Below are 19,755 nucleotides of genomic sequence, written 5' to 3'. Positions count from 1 at the left end.
CTTTTACTCTGAATATTTCATGAGTTTCAAAGTTTTCCTGGCTTGATTAAAATACACCAAACCAGCTGACTGTGAGGAGTTCATCTGGGAAGTGTGGCTATTTTCACTGGAATGAACAAACACGGAAAGCAGAACAGATCCAGGTGAAGGAATGATAATGAGACACGGAGACTGTTTTCGAGGAGATGCCGGGATGTCGGTTTTAATAACTTAGAAAACATTTATGTTACACCAGTACTACGGTAACAGTACAACAGAGAAATGGAAGGAGCCGCAGTCACATCCAGTTTGAACAGTTTAAACAGCTTCGGCGGCCGACACTCAGCACATCGCGTTCAGTGGAATGATTTCAGACTAGAGGCGTAAAAAGCACATTTTAACCTGCCCTTAATGCTAAACAGGTGAGTGGAGGGTCAGCAGAAGCTTTTACTGACACACGGGACTGAAAATTAATATAAACTCAGATCACTGCAGTTCAGCATGGAGGGGATTTTCCAAAACCCACTTTAAATCCAACACAACATGATAATGAGACAAACCGTCCCGCAACACCTGAACAAGCACGGAAAGTACCTGAAAGAATATTTACCAAGAGAGCTGGCGGTGAGCTTCGGCCATGAGTGAAGTATTAACCTCTGTTTTAGGGAACAGAGGTTCTCCAGCAGGAAGCTAAGCCTTTTCTGAAGCTCAGGAACAACAATAACAGTAATATCAGCTTTAAAAAGGATTTTAAAAAAAGACTAAACCATCTGCTCGCATGTGAGAACCTCCCACTGTTTGCATCTTTATTATCTTCAGCTCAGATATTTTGGATTCTTTGACGGTTCATTTAAAAATAAAAATGTCTCAGGCATTTCCCGTCTGACGTATCGGCGTCTGTGCTGTTCAAGAGCATCACTGGACACCGATTATTCTGTGATGTGTTTAAAGCAGAAAAATCAAATCTTTCGTGAACGTCGAAAGCTTCAGACTTTGACCAAGTAAACTCTGTTCATAAAAAGAAGAACCAACAGGAAACTTTATTTTAAAAACATGAAATCTTTTTGTCTTTCCTTCCGTTTCTGCTGCCAGGTCTCTGTAAAGGAACTTTTTGTAAATTCCTGTATTTAAAAATAGTTTCAAACTTTTTTGATTTAACCAAAGCTGAAAGAAAAGAGATGCTGTGACTTTGTCCATTAAAGAGTTTCAGTTCAAGGTGAACTGGGGCTGCCCTTTCCTGTAATGCCACTTTTATGCCACAAGTGAGTAAGCGTAACCTTTATTTAACCAGGCAAGTCATTAAGAACAACTTATTTACAACGAAGGCCTGCGGGAGTCAAGTGGACACGGTGGTTTAAAAAAAACCCCAAAAACAACAAACAGAAGCACACGTCTGAAAACATCTCAACACAACTGCCAGTAAAACACTGCCCCCTGCTGGTGAAGTTTAGTTACATGTAGCAGAGGGTCATTACAAAAAGCACCTTTAAAGGGTGCCGTTTGTAAAACTGTCAGTTTAGAAATACTAATAAAAGTTAACAGCACAACGTAAAGATGTAACAGCTGCGACGTTAGCCTTGTTCTGAGCATGACCGCTCCTGCCTCTGACTGTAACGTCCAACCTGACAAGAAGTAGCTTTGCTCAGACAGGCGCCTTGTTTTCTGTGAGTCAGTATTAACGCTCAGGTTTGCGTCTGTCATGATGGAAGCGGACTCAGTGGCCTGTGTAGTTTTTACACATCACACCTTAAAAAATATTCAAAGCTGAAATCATGAAATCATCCAATCAGAACCGAATCATCAGGGCTGAATTTATCAAACCACTTAAAGAGAAATGGATAATCTGTATAATGTTACAGAGAGAGGATATCCCTCATATGGTCATCTGTGGCAGAGATGCCCCACCCACATGCCATTCACGATGGGCAGCCAATCAGAAGAAACTTAAAGTGGGCGGGGCAAAGACAGCTCATTTCAGATACTGGAGCTGAACTGAGGCCCAGTGCCAGATGAATACAGATTATTATGAACTTTGAATCATGCAGAACAGGCCCGCTGTGAGCCATCAGCCATTTATAAGGTCTCAAAGCAAATTCATCGTGATGGCTGTGAGGAAACAATAATATACTAATGCATAAAAAAACAAACATGTTGACTGGGTTTGTACTTTTCCATGTATTTCCTCCTGTTGATATAATTATGCATTATAACTATATTACACTGAATTATATTTAGTATTTGAGTAAAATTAAATGATTTTAAAGTATCCAAAAACAGCTGCTCTAAACGTTTTTACACCTCTAAGAGCATTTTGAGGTGAACTCTGAGTAGTTTGATAAACGCAGGCCTGAAGTTTAATCATCATCTGAACTCTAAAGAAAAACTTTTCAGTGCCAAAAAAAAGTCTCGGTAAGGTCAGCGGAAATGTTTGAGTCCAACTTTTAAAGGTGAGCTTGGTGGAAATTTAAAGATAAATGGAGCCTCTTTTCATTAACAGCAGGTTAAAGCCCTGACAGTGATTCGACTGTGTGCGACGGTTAAACAGAAGCTGACGGAACAAAACTCTGATTAGTGATCGGTGTTCGTTTTCCTCCCCTGAGCCTCGGTCAGAAATGAAGATTTGTTCTTCCTTAAAACGAGGCGTTCAAACTGTTAAAACGCTCCGGAGACGCGGGGCGGGACTGAGCCGTGAGACGGGGTTTTACTGGTGAACGGGCTCCACGCTGCTCTGATGGAACTCCGCTGCGGAAACAAAAACCGCTGGTCGCCGGTCGATCTGCAGGTCGCTCGCAGCAGCATCTCTCCTCCTCTCCTTCGTATAGAAAATATAACACTATATTTTACAAGAGGACTAAGAGAACAGAACGTCTATTATCTTACAAGGAACAGGCAGAGTATGTACAGCGAACGCGCCGGCACGAGGACGAGAGGAAGCCAGACACTTTGGATCCGAAGCGGTGACGTGGAGACGGAGCTCGCTACAGATTCAGAGTCTATATTTACAACAACTTCTAAAAACTTTTCAGCGCCGGGACCTCCGGACGATTAAAAAAGTTCCAGGATCGGTTAAACCCGGTAACAGAAATCTGATTTATTTGGTTCCTCAAAGCCTGGATTAGCACAGTCAGTGTTCACAGACAGCACGAACAGTTTAAGGTAACACAAAATGAAACGGCAGACGTTCCCTCTTCAGTCATAAACTCTCACATTAGGGCAAAAGTCAACTTTTTCTGTTGAGCTTTTAATAAACAGATCACAGAGCAGATGATGCTTTGTGACCTTTAACCCCTGGAGCTCTCCGTCACCCTAACCTCAGGACTTTTTAAAAAAATCCTCCCAAATCCCAGCGGAGGACAAAATCATCACTGCAAAAACTCAGTTTGTACTGAGAGATGTCTTGTTTTGCTGGGTTAGAATGAGGCTCGTGACTGAGGCCTGGCAGGTAAAAGCAAAGAAGAGGAAGGAGGTGAAAATATGAGCTGATTATAGAGGGCGATGAAGGCCGGCGGCCGGCTCACGTCATTCATAGCTGTTTAAGGACCTTTTTCTTTCCTACAAATCTGTGCAAATTAATAACAATGTGAACTGACTGGAGTGAATGATTCAATCGGGAACGCTGAAGGATCGAGACAATCGACCAATCACAGCCGGACATCATGTATCGTCGGTTACACTGAACGTGTAGCCGTGTAGATCTGACCTTAGAGCTGCTTTGAAGAACCAAATTATCTTTGTGGAGCACAAACTGTTTAATCCGACTTTCAGTTTTATCTGAAAGTGTCGGTTTCATGGACCAGCTGCAGGCTCTGATTATTTTTATCTCAAATAATTACATTTTCTGGGGGCATAACAGGCAGCTTTTTTTCAGTAGTGGTGTTTCATTTTTAAATGTCAATATTTAATTTCTAACTTCATTAGAAATTTGAAAAGTTACATTTATTTAGTGTAATTAACTTGGTCGTCCACCTGCAGTTCCTTCGTAGCTCACTGCGGCTCTGCATCCCACACTGAGAATCACTGTTTTATAAAATATCATTAAATAATGATTAACCAGTTTTCTAAATCCTAATATTTATATATAAAAGTTTTGTCCAAGCGACACTTCAAACCCACAAATATTCAGCCTCGAGAGAGTTTTCTCCGACCGTCACCTGATCCAAAGTGCTCGCTTTGATGCCGACGCCCTCCTCGGTGCCGGCTCATTAAGTGCTATGAGAATGATGAAGTGCTTTAAGATGAAATACACGACAGACGAACCGCCGCCCCCAGCTGTGATGGTGTCACACGGACCTGTCGGGTGGACGGTGAGGTGGAGCCATCCTGCTGCCGGGAGGCGTCAGCTCTGCCCGCCTGCCCGCTATAAAAATGGGTAACCATGAGTTTCTGTTCCAGCGTGTAACTGTGGACAATTGCGCTCTAACACAACACGACGGCGAAGAAGAAGAGTGAGGAACGTGAGTCAGAGTGAGATCCGGGCAGTGGGCGGGAGGCTTGAAAAGAAAAAGCAGAACAAAGAAGCGAGCGTTGTGCACGCACACAGCCATCATGACTGCAGACTGTTCTGGACAGAGTCTCGGGAGTCCCTCTGTTCCTCCTCCTCTCCCTCCCCCTCCTCCGGATGTGAGGGACCGTTGTGCCTGCCCTGCCTGCCCGACCCTGCAGCGTCTCTGGGCTCTGGGCCTCTGGAGGTCCGATGTCCGTTTGGCGGAGACAGGCTGCGGCCCCTCGCCTTTTCCTGAGCGTCGCTGTCAGCTCTCCTCTCCCCCGTTGAAGATCTTTTGGTCACCGTCTTCTGTCTCCCATCCTCGTCGTCCTCGTCGTCCTCGTCCTCCTCTTCATCGTCATCTGAGTCGATGCGGTTCAGTCTTTTGCGGACCGGACGATCCTCCTCCGATGATGACTCAGAATACGAGTCGTCGTCCTCCTCGCCCTCCTCCTCCTCCTCGTCCGTCGAAGGCCGCCGTTTCTTCAGCATCTGGGCGAGCCGTTTGCGCCGCTGCTGCGACAGGATCTCTCTCCTCTTCCCCCTCCCCATCTTCTCCAGGTCCTCCTCTTCCTCTCTGTGTGTTCTCTTTAACCTCCTCCGCTTGTCTCTCTCCTCCTCGGCCTCCTCTTCCTCCTGCAGTCTCCTCTTCAGCCGCCTCCTTCTCTCTCCCTCGTCCTCTTCGTACCTCCTCCTCCTCTTGTCTCTCGTCCTCCTTGTCCGGAAGTCTTCCTCATGTCTCCTCCTCCTGTTCACTCTCCTCCTCTGGTCATCCTCCTCCTCGTCTTCATAATCGTCCTCCTCTGAATCTCTGGAAGAAGCCGACACTGAAGGAAAAAAAGACAGAAAAAGTCATTATGAACAAAAATCAATGACTCCTAAAATCAACAAAAGGTAAACATTTGCTTATTGATAGTTATGATACTACCACCTGCTGACTTACTGATGGATAAAGTAAGATATATGACATTTTTTCCCCATTATGGAGATAAATCTGGAAAACATCGAGCAGATTTCTCCTTAAGGGCGACTGAGCTGATTAAAACTCGTCCTTTACGCTCTGATGGTGACTGACCGTCGCTGTAGTCGCTGGAGAGACGCTCCTTGCGAGGCCTGCCGTGGCGCTTCACCTTGTCCTTGTTGGCGGAGGCTCGCGAGTCGTCCGACGACTCCGACGTTTCACGGTAGTTGACTTGTTGGCGCTGGCCCCGCCTCAGGCCCCGCCTTTTTTTGTCACTGTTGCTGTCCGTCATGTCGCTGAACTGATCCGAGTCTGAGAGACCAACAACCAACAAGTGAACTAGTTATCAGTCAGCACTGAGACACCTTTCCATCTGTCTCCCTCTCACTCACACACATGTAATCTGTTCCTATCTGAACCTCCCCGGCTCTCCCCGCAGATCACAGTCCACAGAAACTCCGCTGACAGATGAGGTCAGGCAGAACTACTCAGAGCCGACCCCCGATGTAATCCCACCTCCACCTTTAAACCATCCGTCGCTCCCACTGCACACCTGACCACTGCCTCTCTGTACTTGTGCATGTTCTGCATCACCCTCACTTTGCTCTTGGCTTCCTCATGCAGCAGCACAGCTTCTCGCCATCATCTGTTTTCTCCAGATCAACAAAGACACAGCGCAGCTGCTTCTGAGCTTCTCTAAACTTCTCCATCAACACCCTGAAAGCAAACATTACATCTGCAGAGCTCTTTCTCAGCATGAAGCCAAACTGCTGCTCACTGCCTGCCTGTCTCACATCTCCCCTGTTCTGGAAAGTCCAGGACTCCAGGATTGTGTTAAATGTGTCGTTATAATTAACTATATTTATAGTTTTCTGATAATTGTCTTAATATTTATTTAATCTACTGTTAAACTTCTTTATTCCACTAAATACACACAACTCAGTCTGTAATAAAATCAATCAATCTTGCCGTCTCACCCATCTCTTCCTCGCTTTCCTCCTCTTCCTCGTCGGAGGAGCGTCTCCGCCGCCGTCTCAGCCGCTTCCTGCCCCGCCCACGGCTCCTGCCGGGTCTGTGTTTAACCACTCCTCTCAGCGCCTGTCTGGGGCGAGTTTTGCTATCCCAGCTGCCGGCATCACTGCCCGCGTCTTCGTCTTCCTCCTCTTCATCGTCGTCTGCTCCGGATGCGCCGAAATCTTCGTCCTCTGAGCTGTTGAGAGGAAGAGGGGGATAAATAAGCCGGCAAACAAGATGAGTGAGAAATCTGGAGAGAACCCGCTGTGTCACCTGTTGCTGAGCATGAACTCGTCTTCGCTCTCCGCCGCCGTGCTGTCGCTCTCCAGGTCGTTCAGTCTCCGCTTCTTCCTGTTCCGTGCAGCGTGAGTCTGGCTTCTAATTGGCCGCTGACTCTCCTTCCCGTCCTCTGACAGGCTGGTGGGGAGGTCTTTGCCCCGCCCCGCTCCTGAAGCGAGAATAATGCACGTGAGTGCTGAAAAATCGACTTTGGGTGAAAGTAAATGAAAGCAGACCGGATGTTCTCATTTATTTCATCTGTTCATCCTCAGTGCACCCCCTCAGCTCTTCCTGTCTCAAACAAGCTCCTCCCTCTTTAAAACTGCTTTTTTATGATTGGCTGCCCCTCATAAACTGCCAGACATGCAGTCTGAAGTATTTGTACATACAGTGATTAAAATAATCCAAAATTTGAAAGTCAAAAGAATAAAACTGTGCTAAGAATGTAAAAGAGAATAACATTCATATGAAGACACTTTGATATATAAACCATGTGAATGAGTATTTAACTGGGATCTAAAAGAAGGCCTTACTGGGCCTGCAGTTCCTCCACTCACCTCCACAGAGGTCCCTGAAGTCCTCCTCTATGGCCTCATCAATGGCATCATCAAAGTCATCAAACCTGGAACAAAACAGCTGATTGAAGCCTCTTTCTGTCATTTCACTTTTTCCCCCCACGTGTGCAGGTCATTAAATCATCCTGCAGGCAGCGTTATAAGAGCCTGGTGGCTTGCAGAGGTCAGCAGCCAGAAGCATAACCCTTCCACCCATCACCAGAACTCACAGACACACACGAAGGTGTCGTCTTCGTGGCTTCTGCTCATTGGAACGATGCATAAATACAGCCACCATATTGCCTCCCAATTAATGTAAATCAATGACGGCAGAATTTTCAGCCGGTTTATGTTGATAAACTGAACTAAAAGTAGTTCTAAGATTTTCTACGTTTTTTTTTAATATTATACTTCAACAACTGAGAGTCAACTGTAAAAACCTCCTCCAGCACCTTGAACACCCCCAGGCGACACCCACCTGTAGCTGATGTGCTTCCTGGTCCTGGTTGATCGCCTTCCGAGGTTTTTGCTCTTTTTGGAATCCTTCTTCTTCGCAGACTTCTCCTCTTCCTCCTCATCTCCCTCCTAGGATACCAAACAACATTCTTTTAAATGCTCCACAGTAAAATCTAAACTCGTACAGATTTAAGATGCAGAAGATGAAACACAGTGTTTATGTGAAAGCAGGAGAAAACAGCGACACTGGAGCTAGAAGCCGTGTTTGTTGCATGTTGATTGTGCCTCACATACCTTAGTAACAGCTTTGATTGTTACATTTGTTTTTTGGCACTTTTGATTTTTTTTTTCAAACATTTCAGTGAAGAGAAAAATTCTAACAAATGCAGATATTTAATTTCCATAGTCTGAGGCAAAAGGAAGTGGGCGGAGCATCATTCCAATGAAGTGACGAAGAGGCCGTGCTCTTCATGTACTCACAGGGATGATGTTCTCCACACTGATTCCTACGTACACCAGCCGTTCCCTCCTGACAGATAAGAACAGAGAAGCTGTGTCAAACTTTTAATGCTGATCGCAGCATTTTCATCCAAACGTGTGTGTGTGTGTGTGTGTGTGTGTGTGTGTGTGTGTGTGTGTGTGTGTGTGTGTGTGTGTGTGTGTGTGTGTGTGTGTGTGTGTGTGTGTGTGTGTGTGTGTGTGTGTGTGTGTGTGTGTGTGCCTTCTCTCTGCTCTCTCCTTTTTCTTCAGAGCGCTGTCCAGATTCTGCAGTTGTTCCTCCAGTTTCTCACACAGCAATTTCTGAACAGAGGAAAAACAAACCACCGCAGCTCTGTCACTCTGATCTATAAATTATACACTGATGTCGACTCATCTTCCTCACCTCCCTTTTAAACTGTTTACACAGTAAGCCAAGCAGATGGGCTGGTCTAAGTGAAACTACTATGCTTTTACATATTTTCTGGCAAGCATACACCATTATGACAGATACTCATAACAAACGTGGACCCAGTGTCAAATAAAAAGCTTCAGCCTGCTTTAAATGCTTTGTTCCAGACAGTTTTTTCTACACTTGGATCTGTATGATGTCAGCAAACACGGATCCTCCTTATATGGTCATCTCAAGTTCACAGCTCAGGATGTGACCATGGAGGCTCTGTTTACGAGGGCCAGCCAATAGAAACAAAGTCTCAAAGTGGGTGGAGTTAAAAGGGCTTGTTTCATGGGGCCGTTACGATCGCCACATCTGCTGATGCAAACTGACTGATGCCATTTTAGCCTCTTTATTTCTGTGATCTGCTGCGTTGTGCCGACGCCGGGTTGAAGACACGAGTGTTAATGACACAGAAGCTCAGCGAGTCTCAGGTTACAATGAGGGAGGTTTCTTTTCTTCCAGTTTTAATTCTTCTCCTCTTTTACAAAAGCTGATCTGGAGCTTTTGTCTGAGTGGTGAGCAACACAGTGAGTACTCGCACCCCAGCACTGGTAAACTGGTATGTAGCTGCCACAGTCAGCATACAGAGTGACCAGTGTGGCAGGCATACTGAGGCCCTCAGTGTGAGGATGAATTAAGGAGAATTATTTCAAACTGTGACTCATGCAAAGCTACACTGGAAGGATCCAGGCTTTTGTTAACTGGGAACTTGTTAATGTGGCGTTTATACTCACTCTTCGTGAGCAAGCATCAAGTATCAGTACAAAACTGCTTCCTCCTGTCAGTTATCTGAACCATAAACAGGACTTTGGGAGTTATATTCTCATCAGCAGACATGACGGAATCAGTCCATCCCCTCAGTGTCACACTTACATGTTGGCAGGGGGGACAGAACCACTCTCCATCAGGGATCAACATGAGAGGCGGCCGCAGACAGGCAGTGTGGTATCCACTGTCACAGGAGTCACACAGCAGGATCTAAGGACAGACACACACACACATTAAACTCCACACAAACCAGCAGAGATGACAGCTTCTATCATTTATGGTTTTATTCAGAGAAAGTTATCAAACATCTGCTTTGCAGCCTCTGAGTTTCTGTTCGTGTCTCTGTGATTTAGACATTATTACAGAATTCTTTCAGAGTGCAGCTGGAACTGGTGACAGTTTACAAACAACACAATAAAAAATGAAAAGGTTTCAGCAGCATTTTAGGTTCTGCACAAAACTATATACTCAAAGTAAAGAGACACAGACCCTCGAATTATTTTTAGAAATGACTTTAAGGAAACACGATGCATGATGGTGAAAATGCTCAAGTTGGAGTTTGATAACGGGGCGTCACAAACTAATGAGTGACGTCATTCTGGCTACAACCATCTGGTCTGCTGACCACACCCCCATTGACCTGCTTCTAAAACTGCCTCCATCCTCCAAAAAAAAACAAAAAAAAAAGACTTGCAGAAGATTTTGGGATGTTGGATTTCCTCCCACTCAGACTCCTGAGCATTAAGTCAGGATTATACTCCCACACACGTGTGCACACAGACCGCAGACACCTTAAACAAGTGTCTTCTAGTGTCAGCACAGCCTGGAGGATGAGCTCTCACGTTTATGTTCTCATGATGAGTTCAAGTCATGAGGACTAAAGCAGAACCGGGCGCAGCGTCCAGACATCTCTGTATCTGTAAGCACTCACGCGAGCGCACACTCACCAGTTCGGGGTGGTTGGGCAGGCAGCAGTGAGTGCAGGCGTCCTCGCTGGGAATCTCCTCGGATTTATACGATTCCTCCTCTGAGTCGCTCCCTCCTTCGCTCTCCTCCTCTCCCCGTTTCCTCCCCCTGTCCTCCACCTCCCCTCCCTCATTAAGTTTGCGCCTCTTTGTGCGTATGTTTGACCACCGGGGGCGCCGGTGCCTTCGTTTACCCTGGAAGTACAGAAAGCCAGAGGGAGAACGAGATGGTCACAGAGACGAAGAAAAAGAGCAACAAGGTAAAAATGACCTGACAGGAACTGTTACCCTTCGCTTCCTTATCTGCTCGACGGGTTCAGTTTTTTTGTCTTTCTTCGTAGCTGAGCTCTGCTCCTCTTCATCCTCTTCATCCTCATCCTCCTCCTCTTCTTCCCTCGTTCTGGTGGGTAGTGCATGTTTTTTCTGTGGGTTCTTCTTCTGGCTCTCAGCCACCTTCGAGCTTGGCCTGCAGGTTGGCAAAGCAGATGATCTTCAAGAAAAGAGGTTTAGATGGGATGAATTTATCGTCACAATCAATGAAGCGCCTTGAGGCGACTTTTGTTGTGATTTGGCGCTATATAAATAAAATTGAATTGAATTGAATTGAATCAAACCGACTGCAGCTGAGAATAATGGACAAAAATAAACAAACATTACTGTGTAATCCCCCAGCTTCGTGGATTTTACTGAACACATACCTGCAGATCCTCGCAGACCTCCTCAGCGGCCTCCCTTCCTCTTGCGTCTCCAGCTCCCTCCCTTTCTCCTCCTCCTTCATCGCCTTCCCCTTCAGCTTGTTTCTCCGGTGGGGAGGAATCTTGATCTTTAGCCTGATTCCTTCCTTCTGGAGCTCAGAGGAGGCTTCCTCCAGCAGTCCCTGCCGCTCCTCCGAGGCCTTTGCCTTTTTCTGCTCTGCTAACCCACCGTTGACGCCCTCCTCCTGGTCGTCCTTTTTATCCTGTTGGTCCAGTTTCGGAGGTGAAACAGAGCTTCCCGATTCTGCCTCCGCTTGTACTAAAGTTCTTTCATTCTTCACTCGGTCGTCTTTTTTTAATCCCTCTGCCACACTGAGCACAGACACCTCCCTGCTCCTCTCCTCCCTCTCATCATCCTGCCCAGTTTTCTTCTCCTTGTCCAGCTCGTCTGTGGTGTTTTTACCCTCATTTTCTGCTGTCTGCCTCTTGGGTTCCTCTGCATTCTCAGACAGCGAGGAAACGCCAACAGAGTCCATTTTTGTGGGTGCCGGAGCCTCCGTTAGTGCATGAGGAGGAAGAGGAGGAGGGGGAGGAGAAGAAGTGGCAGCTCCCGCTGGTGTCTCCCCTTCTGTAAGGCCCTTCCTCACCAACACTGACTGCCGGCTCCCTTCACGTTGTTCCTCCGCTGCTCTCAAGTCCCGGAGGTCTGAATTTGGCCCGTTTTGTTCCTGCTGCTTGGCACCGGGCGCTCTGTGACGCTCAGATGGGCTGCGGATGACTCCTACGTGACCCACCACCTGACCTACTACCCCATTTTGCCCATCTTTGTGCGGCAGGAGCAAAGCTCTCCCATTGGTGAGTTCCAGCCTTGATGCGCTGACGACCAGATGCGGCTGCGAGGCAGATGAACCACCAGGGGGCACTAAAGAGTTAGACAGCTTGGCCTCCCTTCCGTGACCGTCCTTGGCGTGGATCACTGACGGGTTACAGACAATAATACTGCTGCTGTTGGTCTTGTTCAGGTGATTGCTGTGGAAGCTTTCTGCCAGCTTGAGCTCCCTCTTCTTCAGTGGTATCTTGGCCTGCTGGCTGCTCCTGACGACCGCTCGCTCCGCTTCCTCTTCCTGTTTAGCCACGGGCGCCATGACAACAGACACTGTGTTCCTGGGGGCATCGGCGTCCCTCGATTCTGATTTGATGACTGTGGTGATGGTGCTCACGCGGTTATCAAAGACAGACGGTTTGAGGAGCGTCTTCTCCTCCTTCACCTCAGCATCAGCGTTTTCCTGCTTGATGGGCGGCGGTGTGAGCTCCTCCTTCACCTCTGCAGAAAGAAAAAAGGTTTTAAAGATGCACGCAGTTAGGTTGGTTAGGTAAATTGGCGACTGGCGACCTGTCCAGGGTGCACCCTGTCTCTCGCCCTATGGTAGCTGGGATAAACTCCAGCCTCCCCGCAACCCTGACAAGGATAAGCGGAAGACGATGGATGGATGGATGCAACTCATTTTGATTCTTCAGTCTCTTTCGGGTTGCTCGTATTTTGTTTTGGTCATTTTGTATGTCCTTGTTGGGCATTTAGTGTGTCCTTTTAATGGTTTTGCTAGTTTTGGATAGTGGATGGAAACCTGAGGCAGTTTCTTTCACCTACATACCTGGCCTGGTTTGTTTTTCTCTGTTTTGAGGGTCAACCTTCTTGCTGTCAGCGTAGTCCTCTGAAGTCTTTGAGGCCTCAGGGTTGGTGCTTCTGATCGTCTCATCCCCTGCATCAATATGAAAAAAATACAATAGTTTGAATCAAACGTTTGTTTATTATAAAGGACAGAAAAAATCTCAACAATTTTTGCCGTTAAAATTGCTTCTGTAGGGTCAAATAATATTTTTTTTTTTTTTTTGTGGTGAGATGCGGGATTTTATACATTTTTAGACAAAGATCAGCTGCTGTGGACTCAGATTATTTGTTTTGACCTGTATTAGTTGGATTTGAGATTACTCAGTATAATTTTTGCCTCAATGGAAGTTATCGTTTCGCTGTTGTTAAATCAGGAATCTCTCAGGTTTTGGTTGCATGTTTTTTTAGACATGAAGTGTAACCTTCAAATGATTTTGAAGGTTTACTCCATTTAAACTATACGGTTATTACTACCATGCATTTACAAATCCTCTGTTATCCGATTGTGGCTCAAGAGTTGGGAGTTCGCCTTGTAATCGGAAGGTTGCCGGTTCGAGCCCCGGCTTGGACAGTCTCGGTCGTTGTGTCCTTGGGCAAGACACTTCACCCGTTGCCTACTGGTGATGTCAGAGGGCCCGGTGGTGCCAGTGTCCAGCAGCCTCGCCTCTGTCAGTGCGCCCCAGGGTGGCTGTGGCTACAATGTAGCTTGCCATCACCAGTGTGTGAATGTGTGTGTGAATGGGTGGATGACTGGATATGTAAAGTGCTTTATGTAAAGCGACTAGTAAAGCGCTATATAAATACAAGCCATTTACCATTTACTCTGTGCACTGATTAAAACTCAACTATATAAACTCAATAATCCAGCGTACCAGCTTCTTTCTGTCCAGGGCTGGCACTCCTGGATCCAGCCTGGTTCTGGTCTCGTTCCTGATTGTGGTTTGGATCAACCTGAGCCTTCAGCAGCTCCAGAGCCTCTGCCAGGTCGTTGCGAGTCCTGAGAGGATGGGCGCACATAAGAGTGTAAGCAGAAAGACAAACATGAGACAACCTACATAACTTTAGCTTGACACAAAAGTACAACCTAACGATGCACTTCCAGGTGGATCCGTCCAGATCGTCCTGCTCCTCCGTGTACAGCCGGATGTTCTGCTCCTGGTCCAGCTGAAGCCAGTACATCAGGCCCTGCCGGTCCCGACCTACAGGCTGCAGACGCATCTTCTCCGGGTCCTCGTCGTTGACCGCCGTTTTGAACTTCAGGTTTTCGTCAAACTGACACTCGCAGAGGTACTGAAGAGTGGAGAACATCAGTGTAGTTAGCGCCTTGTCTGGAGAAGTTTCAGCCTTTTATACAAACTAAAGTAGGGTGTCATACTTTCAGGATGCTGGACTTGCACTCCATGGACATCTCCTGGTAGCCCTTCTGTTCCAGCTCCCATGCCCAGGTGCTATTCAACTCCTGGCAGACCTACAAGAAACAGTGATTCTGTTAGGATCAAGCTTTCAGTTTTAACTGCGTCCCTTTACCCACTGACTGACACGTTACCCTTCCTTCCTGACTCCTGAGCTCATGTCAAACTCTCACCTTAGCCAGGTATTTTTCCCAGCGGTCAGCAGACACAGACCTCCCCAGTTTCCTGAGCAGCTTCACATGGAGCTCCACGAGTGGTTTAGGAACTGGAAAACACAGACAGGGCGATCAGAAACACGACACAGTTCATCGTAATGTTCCAGAACCAGTGTCAACAAACATTCACCCCACTGAAGTGGCCTCGCTGTGTTATTCTGGTATCTGAACCTGATCTCTCACTTCTCTGTGTGCCATTTCTGAGCTCAGTCACTCACAAACTGTCGGATAGTGCTTACATTCTTATGGCATGTTGACAAATTGTTAAATTATTTTATTTCTCAGCAGCCAAAGAAAGTGTTTAACACAAATGTTCCCATTTTTTTATTAAGAGGGTGAAATATGCACTAACCATATCTGCAGAAAAATCCTTTAGACAAATCAAAAGCAAGAAGATTTGTAGTTTATGCTAACAACCAACCACAGCTGAATATCAATCTAAACAGGACCACCTGTAAACTGTGAAAAGACAAAAACAGCTCCTTTGACTGGCATGTACCACTTCAGATGTAGGGGGGGCTTTTTAATTCATTTTTATCAAAAGCTGCGATAAAACCAGGCTCACCCGAACAAATACACTGCTCACTGGGCCAGTTATCATATATGGCAGCTTCATTTTTCTTATCACCTCTGCACAGAAACTCAGTCCAACTAATAAATATTTACTGTGTCACGGGTACAAAATAAATGAGCAAGGCAGCTACTTAGTCGACTAAATGCTTGATTTTCAGGGAATATTTCAGCCAACTGTCAGCCCATCACATCAGTGGGTTAAAAGCCATAAACTGAGATTCTAAATGAAACATTATTACAGTTTTATTTCATTAGTCTGAAGAGTGGCTTGGCTCATTTCACTTCACGTCTTTGTCGTTTGAAACTGTTTAGTTTTTATTAATTTCATTCTTTTTTATTATTGCTGTCAGAGCCATGCTGTATGTTTGTGTCACAGATCCTGCCACCAGTAGGGGGCGCAAGAAAGTTGCAAATAAGGCAGAAGTATTTAATCAGCGAGTTTACCTGAGACAGGTGCTGCAGGAGAGAAAGCACACTTTTTAATGTTTAATTCTTTGAGGTATGCTGAATCACACATTTAAATAAAAAATAAAAGAATGAAGATCTGAGATTGATTGAAGAAGGTAAGCATTAAACTATATTTAAATTATATCTGGATTTAAACTGTGGAAATGCTTCATTCATTTTGGCCATTTCATTTTCATTGCATGCTTGAAAAGATGTCCTGCTGTCACAGTAGGGACCATTTACTTGGTCATTAAAATATGGTAGAGTACTCTTCAGGGACTACATTTAACTGGTTTAATCATCATTACATTACAAATAAAAACACACTCTAAAGGCAGACAACTCACAGACATCCCAGACTCAATAAAACTACCAAGACTCAATCTAAGGATGTTTATTTTTCTTTTTTTTTAGCAATTAAATTTTAGTCAACAGTGATGTTGTTGCTTTATGTCAGCGGTACTAAGTTTAATTAGCACGATTTCTGTAGGGAAAATAAAGAGTTTGCTATTACTATCCCGTTGACCTTTATCTTACTCAAATTCAACTTGGATCCTTTTTTAGTGTTAATGATTAATTTTTTTTAAAATGTGGAATGTGAGTACAGTTACCAGGTTTTCCTCTTTCTGTGGAATTCCACACCATTTTTAATCCCCGGGCCCACTTATTACACTTTATTTAACTATACTAATACTTGTACTTATTCACTGACTTGGTTTTAATTTTCTTAGCTGCTGAAACTGAAGAGTTTTCCAGATCTCAAATAAGTAAAATAATCTTTGTATTATTATATTGAGACAATGACAGGCTCTAGTTTACAAAAGTTAGGTGAGTCTCAGGAGAGATGTTTGGCGTAAAAAGAGAAGCGCAGATCTGTGTGCATCTCAGCTGAAAAACAGAGATGATCAGCAAAAATAACAGCACACTCACATCACACCATAACGACAAACTTTTGCTTCCATTCATGTCTACTGTGTTTGCTTAGCAAACACGATAAGCATGAATGTTCTTCACATTTCAACACTAAACCTGTAAAATCCATAGTTTGCTTATTTTCTATGTTATAAATACTTTATAGTTAAATATATATTTAAATATAGTTAACTGTGTGTGGCTCTAAACATGTTGCTATTAACAGTTTAATATGAATAAATGGTAGGGTAGGTGTAATAACTTCACCTTGTCTGTGAATAATTTGTATTTTTTTCCATTTAACTGAATATGTGAACTTTTAAGAGCACAGTGTCTTTTTGACCTTCTAAGACTGCATTACAAAAATACAAATAACCATATTTTAGCTGCAGTTAAATACAGAATAACATACTATATTAAATTCTAAAACTACCTCTCAGCACTATTACCGTGTCCCACTTTGCCCCACAAAAAATATGCTTTGTCTCACATTTAGTTTGTTGGGTTCTGCTTCTGTTAACCGTTTGTGTAGACTAAATCTATTTATAACTTTATTATGATTATATTATTATCATTATTGTTATTATTATTTGGGAACTCAGAAAAGAATGGGGATTAGGTCAAATCCAGCATTAAGACATATTAAACTGGGCTTTATGGAAGTCCTTAAACGCCTGTGACTCGTTGTGTGGTCTAGTGTGAGGCTTTTACGCAACTCCAAAATTTGGGGGAAATTCCAGTTTTCTCTGTTGGCACGGTAAACTGACAAAAAAAATCCCAGAATCACATTTAGAATTCAGATTAGTAATGGTTATTACTTATTTCAACAAAAATATCAGGGATACATTACTGATGACTACCATGGACATTTTAGTTCTTATGTTTATCTGAACGCTATGGGCTAATTATACGCTAGTAAGCACTAGATCTAACGGTCATTTAAAGTCACCAGCGAAGAAGAAGCGATTTACAAAGCTACTCATTCGACAGATATAATCCTGAAATGGATGTTTATTAAACCCTAACGTGGTGTGTTAAGTGTAGCGGTAAGTCTTCTACTTTTATTAAAAGTTGACGAAATAATTGAAGCTAACTGGTTAGCAATGGCTGGAATCTGCGCCTTCTGCGCATGCGCACATTTAACAGCCTTTCACTAACGGCCAAAAAAATAACATCCAGTGTTTTCAGCTAACGTCGCCGCTGTGCGGTGACAGCGGTCTGAAATAGCCACTAAAGCTGTAATACATACACACAAACAGCACCAATAACCTACTGGACACTGCTGTCAATTCAGCCCGCCTGCCAGTGAGGCAGCCGGTGAAAAATTACACCTGACAGCGCTCCGGAGCGAGCTGGTTGGCTGTGTGTGTGGTCACTGCTGCATCATGGCTCCCACATCAAGTTTAACGTGAGCGGATCAATAGCAACCTCGACACAATCATCGATAACCTGTCACCTGATATCAACTAAAACCCCGGGGGACCCCGGGCCAAATGTCGTGCCCCCGGTCTCTTTCACCTAACTTCAGCACAGAGTCCAAACTGTTAAATTCAGAGCGTCTGCTAGCTCTATGTTAGCACGCCAGTGTTTTCCAGCTGCCCGAACGTTTCCTCGGAAACTGGGGAGTCGGACTCGATTTCTGCGAGGAGAAAAGTGGTTCTAACCGGGACCCGAAAAAACGCCACAGCCGATCTGAGCTGCCTAAACTCTCGGTGTGATGCTGTCCTCCTGGGCCATAGACACACACACAGGCGCACACACTCCAGTTTTCGTCATCTTCATCGCGACCGTGACGAGGATGGTGATGGTGGTTGTTGTGGTGGTGTTGGCCCCCTTCTTTGGCTTCAAGTGTCGCAGCTTTCCAGCACTTCTTCGCCCCACCACCACCACCACCACCACCAACACTACCATCAACCGGGCTCTCACCTGTAGTCGTGTCCCGTAGATATCTCTCCATTTGCGGGAAAGTCATCTCGGGCAGATCCAGCGCCGCTCCGTACCGCTCCAGGAACGAGCAGACCTCCGCGAAGCTCGGGCAGAGCGGCGGGCCGGAGCTCCTCAACACCGCCGGAGCAGCCATCTTTCCAGGCGGAGAGAAACAGGAGGGGAGGGCTCGGCTCGCTGCTGGGATGCGACTGTGTGCGAATGAAATGAATGGAGGGAGCGAAGCGTCGACCGGCGTCAGGCTGCGCGGAGGGAGAGCGCGGAGCTTCCGGTCCAGACTTTCACAATAAAACATCCAGGTTATGAAACAGACAAAATACATACTTGTCTGAAAGGTTTGAACTTATTCTGTCCCAGGGCCAAAATATCAAACACAATTTACAATAAAACCACGTTGAGAATCTAAATAAAACGAAACATGGTACAGAGTTGCACTGTTACATTAAAAGACACAAAACGAGGAGTTCTGTTAAAAAGAAAATAGCAAAGAGGTCAAATAAAGAGATGGATGAATAAAATGTTAATATGATACAACAGGGCGTTTAATAATTAGAAATCTTAACAAATAGAAGCAGGTGTGGTATGAGGTGATAGAGATTTCTGCCCCCTGGCAGCAGAGCCGAAGTTTCTCCAGGAAGAGGATTATTCATTTATCATTTATAGCGGTTCATGATCTCAGTGTCTACAGTTTACTAAAACTAAAAAGCAGGAATGAAAAACATTTTTTTAACTTGCTGAATTTAAAAAGAAAAAATGACTGCAGTGAAAGTGAAGTGAACCGTAACACCAACAAAAGAATATAAAAGAAAAGAAAACACACAGGAAATGTATTTTGTTTTAGTCTGTGTCAAATTTATCAAACAAAATTAAGCCCGAGAAGGGGGATACATGTGTGTTTGAGACAGATGTGGGTCTCTATTTACATCATCTGTTCCATTCACATCTGGCATCTGACTCATGTTATGACTGAAGAAATAATAAAACGGAAGAGTGATGACGTCGCTCCAGAAAGCGATACTAAGCTGAGAAACAGAACAAAACAAATCTCCAAAAAAGTTGATTGTGTTCATCTGGACGTAGCGTTTTGTGGGAGAAACGTTTCGTCACTCATCCAGGTAACTTCAGTCTCAGCTGACTGCAGGTTTCCCCAAACTTATATAAACAGTACATTTGCATAATGACTGAAACCAGCCCACTGAAGGAACAATGGGCTGGGAGGTCAGTTCCTTAATCTTAATTATGCAAATTCTCATGACCTTTGATCAACAACCACTGACCAAAACCCACCGATCAAAGACCACTGATTTTCACTATCCTACCCTGGAACACCACCAAGCCATTGGTTCCGATATGTGGATGACACCTGGGTGAAAATCAAATCTCAGGACGTACCACAATTCACGGATCACATAAACTCGGTGGACCGACACACCAGGGAGGATATGAAAAGTGGCAGGTTAGCCTTCTTAGACTGTGAGATTTCCATCAGTAATGG

The 19,755-nt window shown here is 44.9% G+C and overlaps 1 protein-coding gene across 4 annotated transcripts; it reads right to left on the bottom strand.

Annotated features, from left to right (window-relative positions):
• Window positions 1-174: 174 nt before the first annotated feature.
• Window positions 175-18,508, bottom strand: rsf1a (remodeling and spacing factor 1a). Of its 4 annotated transcripts, XR_015124752.1 has the most exons (19): window positions 18,243-18,508; window positions 14,343-14,434; window positions 14,133-14,225; window positions 13,842-14,047; window positions 13,630-13,754; window positions 12,741-12,848; window positions 11,092-12,412; window positions 10,682-10,883; window positions 10,376-10,588; window positions 9,534-9,638; window positions 8,448-8,527; window positions 8,207-8,255; window positions 7,749-7,855; window positions 7,274-7,338; window positions 6,711-6,885; window positions 6,401-6,633; window positions 5,538-5,735; window positions 4,270-5,289; window positions 175-2,791 (listed from the first exon to the last, which is right to left on the bottom strand). XR_015124752.1 is itself a non-coding variant. In XM_086262371.1 (18 exons), exons 1-18 carry the CDS (start codon window positions 18,394-18,396, stop codon window positions 4,523-4,525), a joined length of 4,293 nt encoding a protein of 1,430 aa, XP_086118497.1. In that variant the 5' UTR covers window positions 18,397-18,508; the 3' UTR covers window positions 175-4,522. The 4 variants fall into 4 exon arrangements, 3 of the variants coding, with proteins under 3 accessions (XP_086118497.1, XP_086118498.1, XP_086118499.1); XM_086262371.1 differs by having other exon boundaries at window positions 175-5,289; XM_086262372.1 differs by having other exon boundaries at window positions 175-5,289; window positions 10,682-10,865; window positions 11,098-12,412.
• Window positions 18,509-19,755: the final 1,247 nt, after the last annotated feature.

Source organism: Aulonocara sp. 'chitande type north' Nkhata Bay, linkage group LG14 (genome assembly GCF_057382095.1).
Source record: "Aulonocara sp. 'chitande type north' Nkhata Bay isolate Kocher_YH1m ecotype deep benthic linkage group LG14, A_spYH_male_GT1.1, whole genome shotgun sequence".
NCBI classification, from domain to species: Eukaryota; Metazoa; Chordata; class Actinopteri; order Cichliformes; family Cichlidae; genus Aulonocara; species Aulonocara sp. 'chitande type north' Nkhata Bay.
This window is presented reverse-complemented; position numbering and strand designations above follow the sequence as displayed.

Bases quoted from the DNA above. Each gene is read 5' to 3' on its own strand.
- rsf1a (XM_086262371.1), bottom strand. From the start codon at position 18,396: ATGGCTGCTCCGGCGGTGTTGAGGAGCTCCGGCCCGCCGCTCTGCCCG. The intron at 9,639-10,375 runs GTGAGTGTGCGC...GTCTGTCCTTAG, and splicing joins TGCCCAACCACCCCGAACTG to ATCCTGCTGTGTGACTCCTG. The intron at 5,736-6,400 runs GTGAGACGGCAA...TTGGTCTCTCAG, and splicing joins GGAAAGCGAGGAAGAGATGG to ACTCGGATCAGTTCAGCGAC.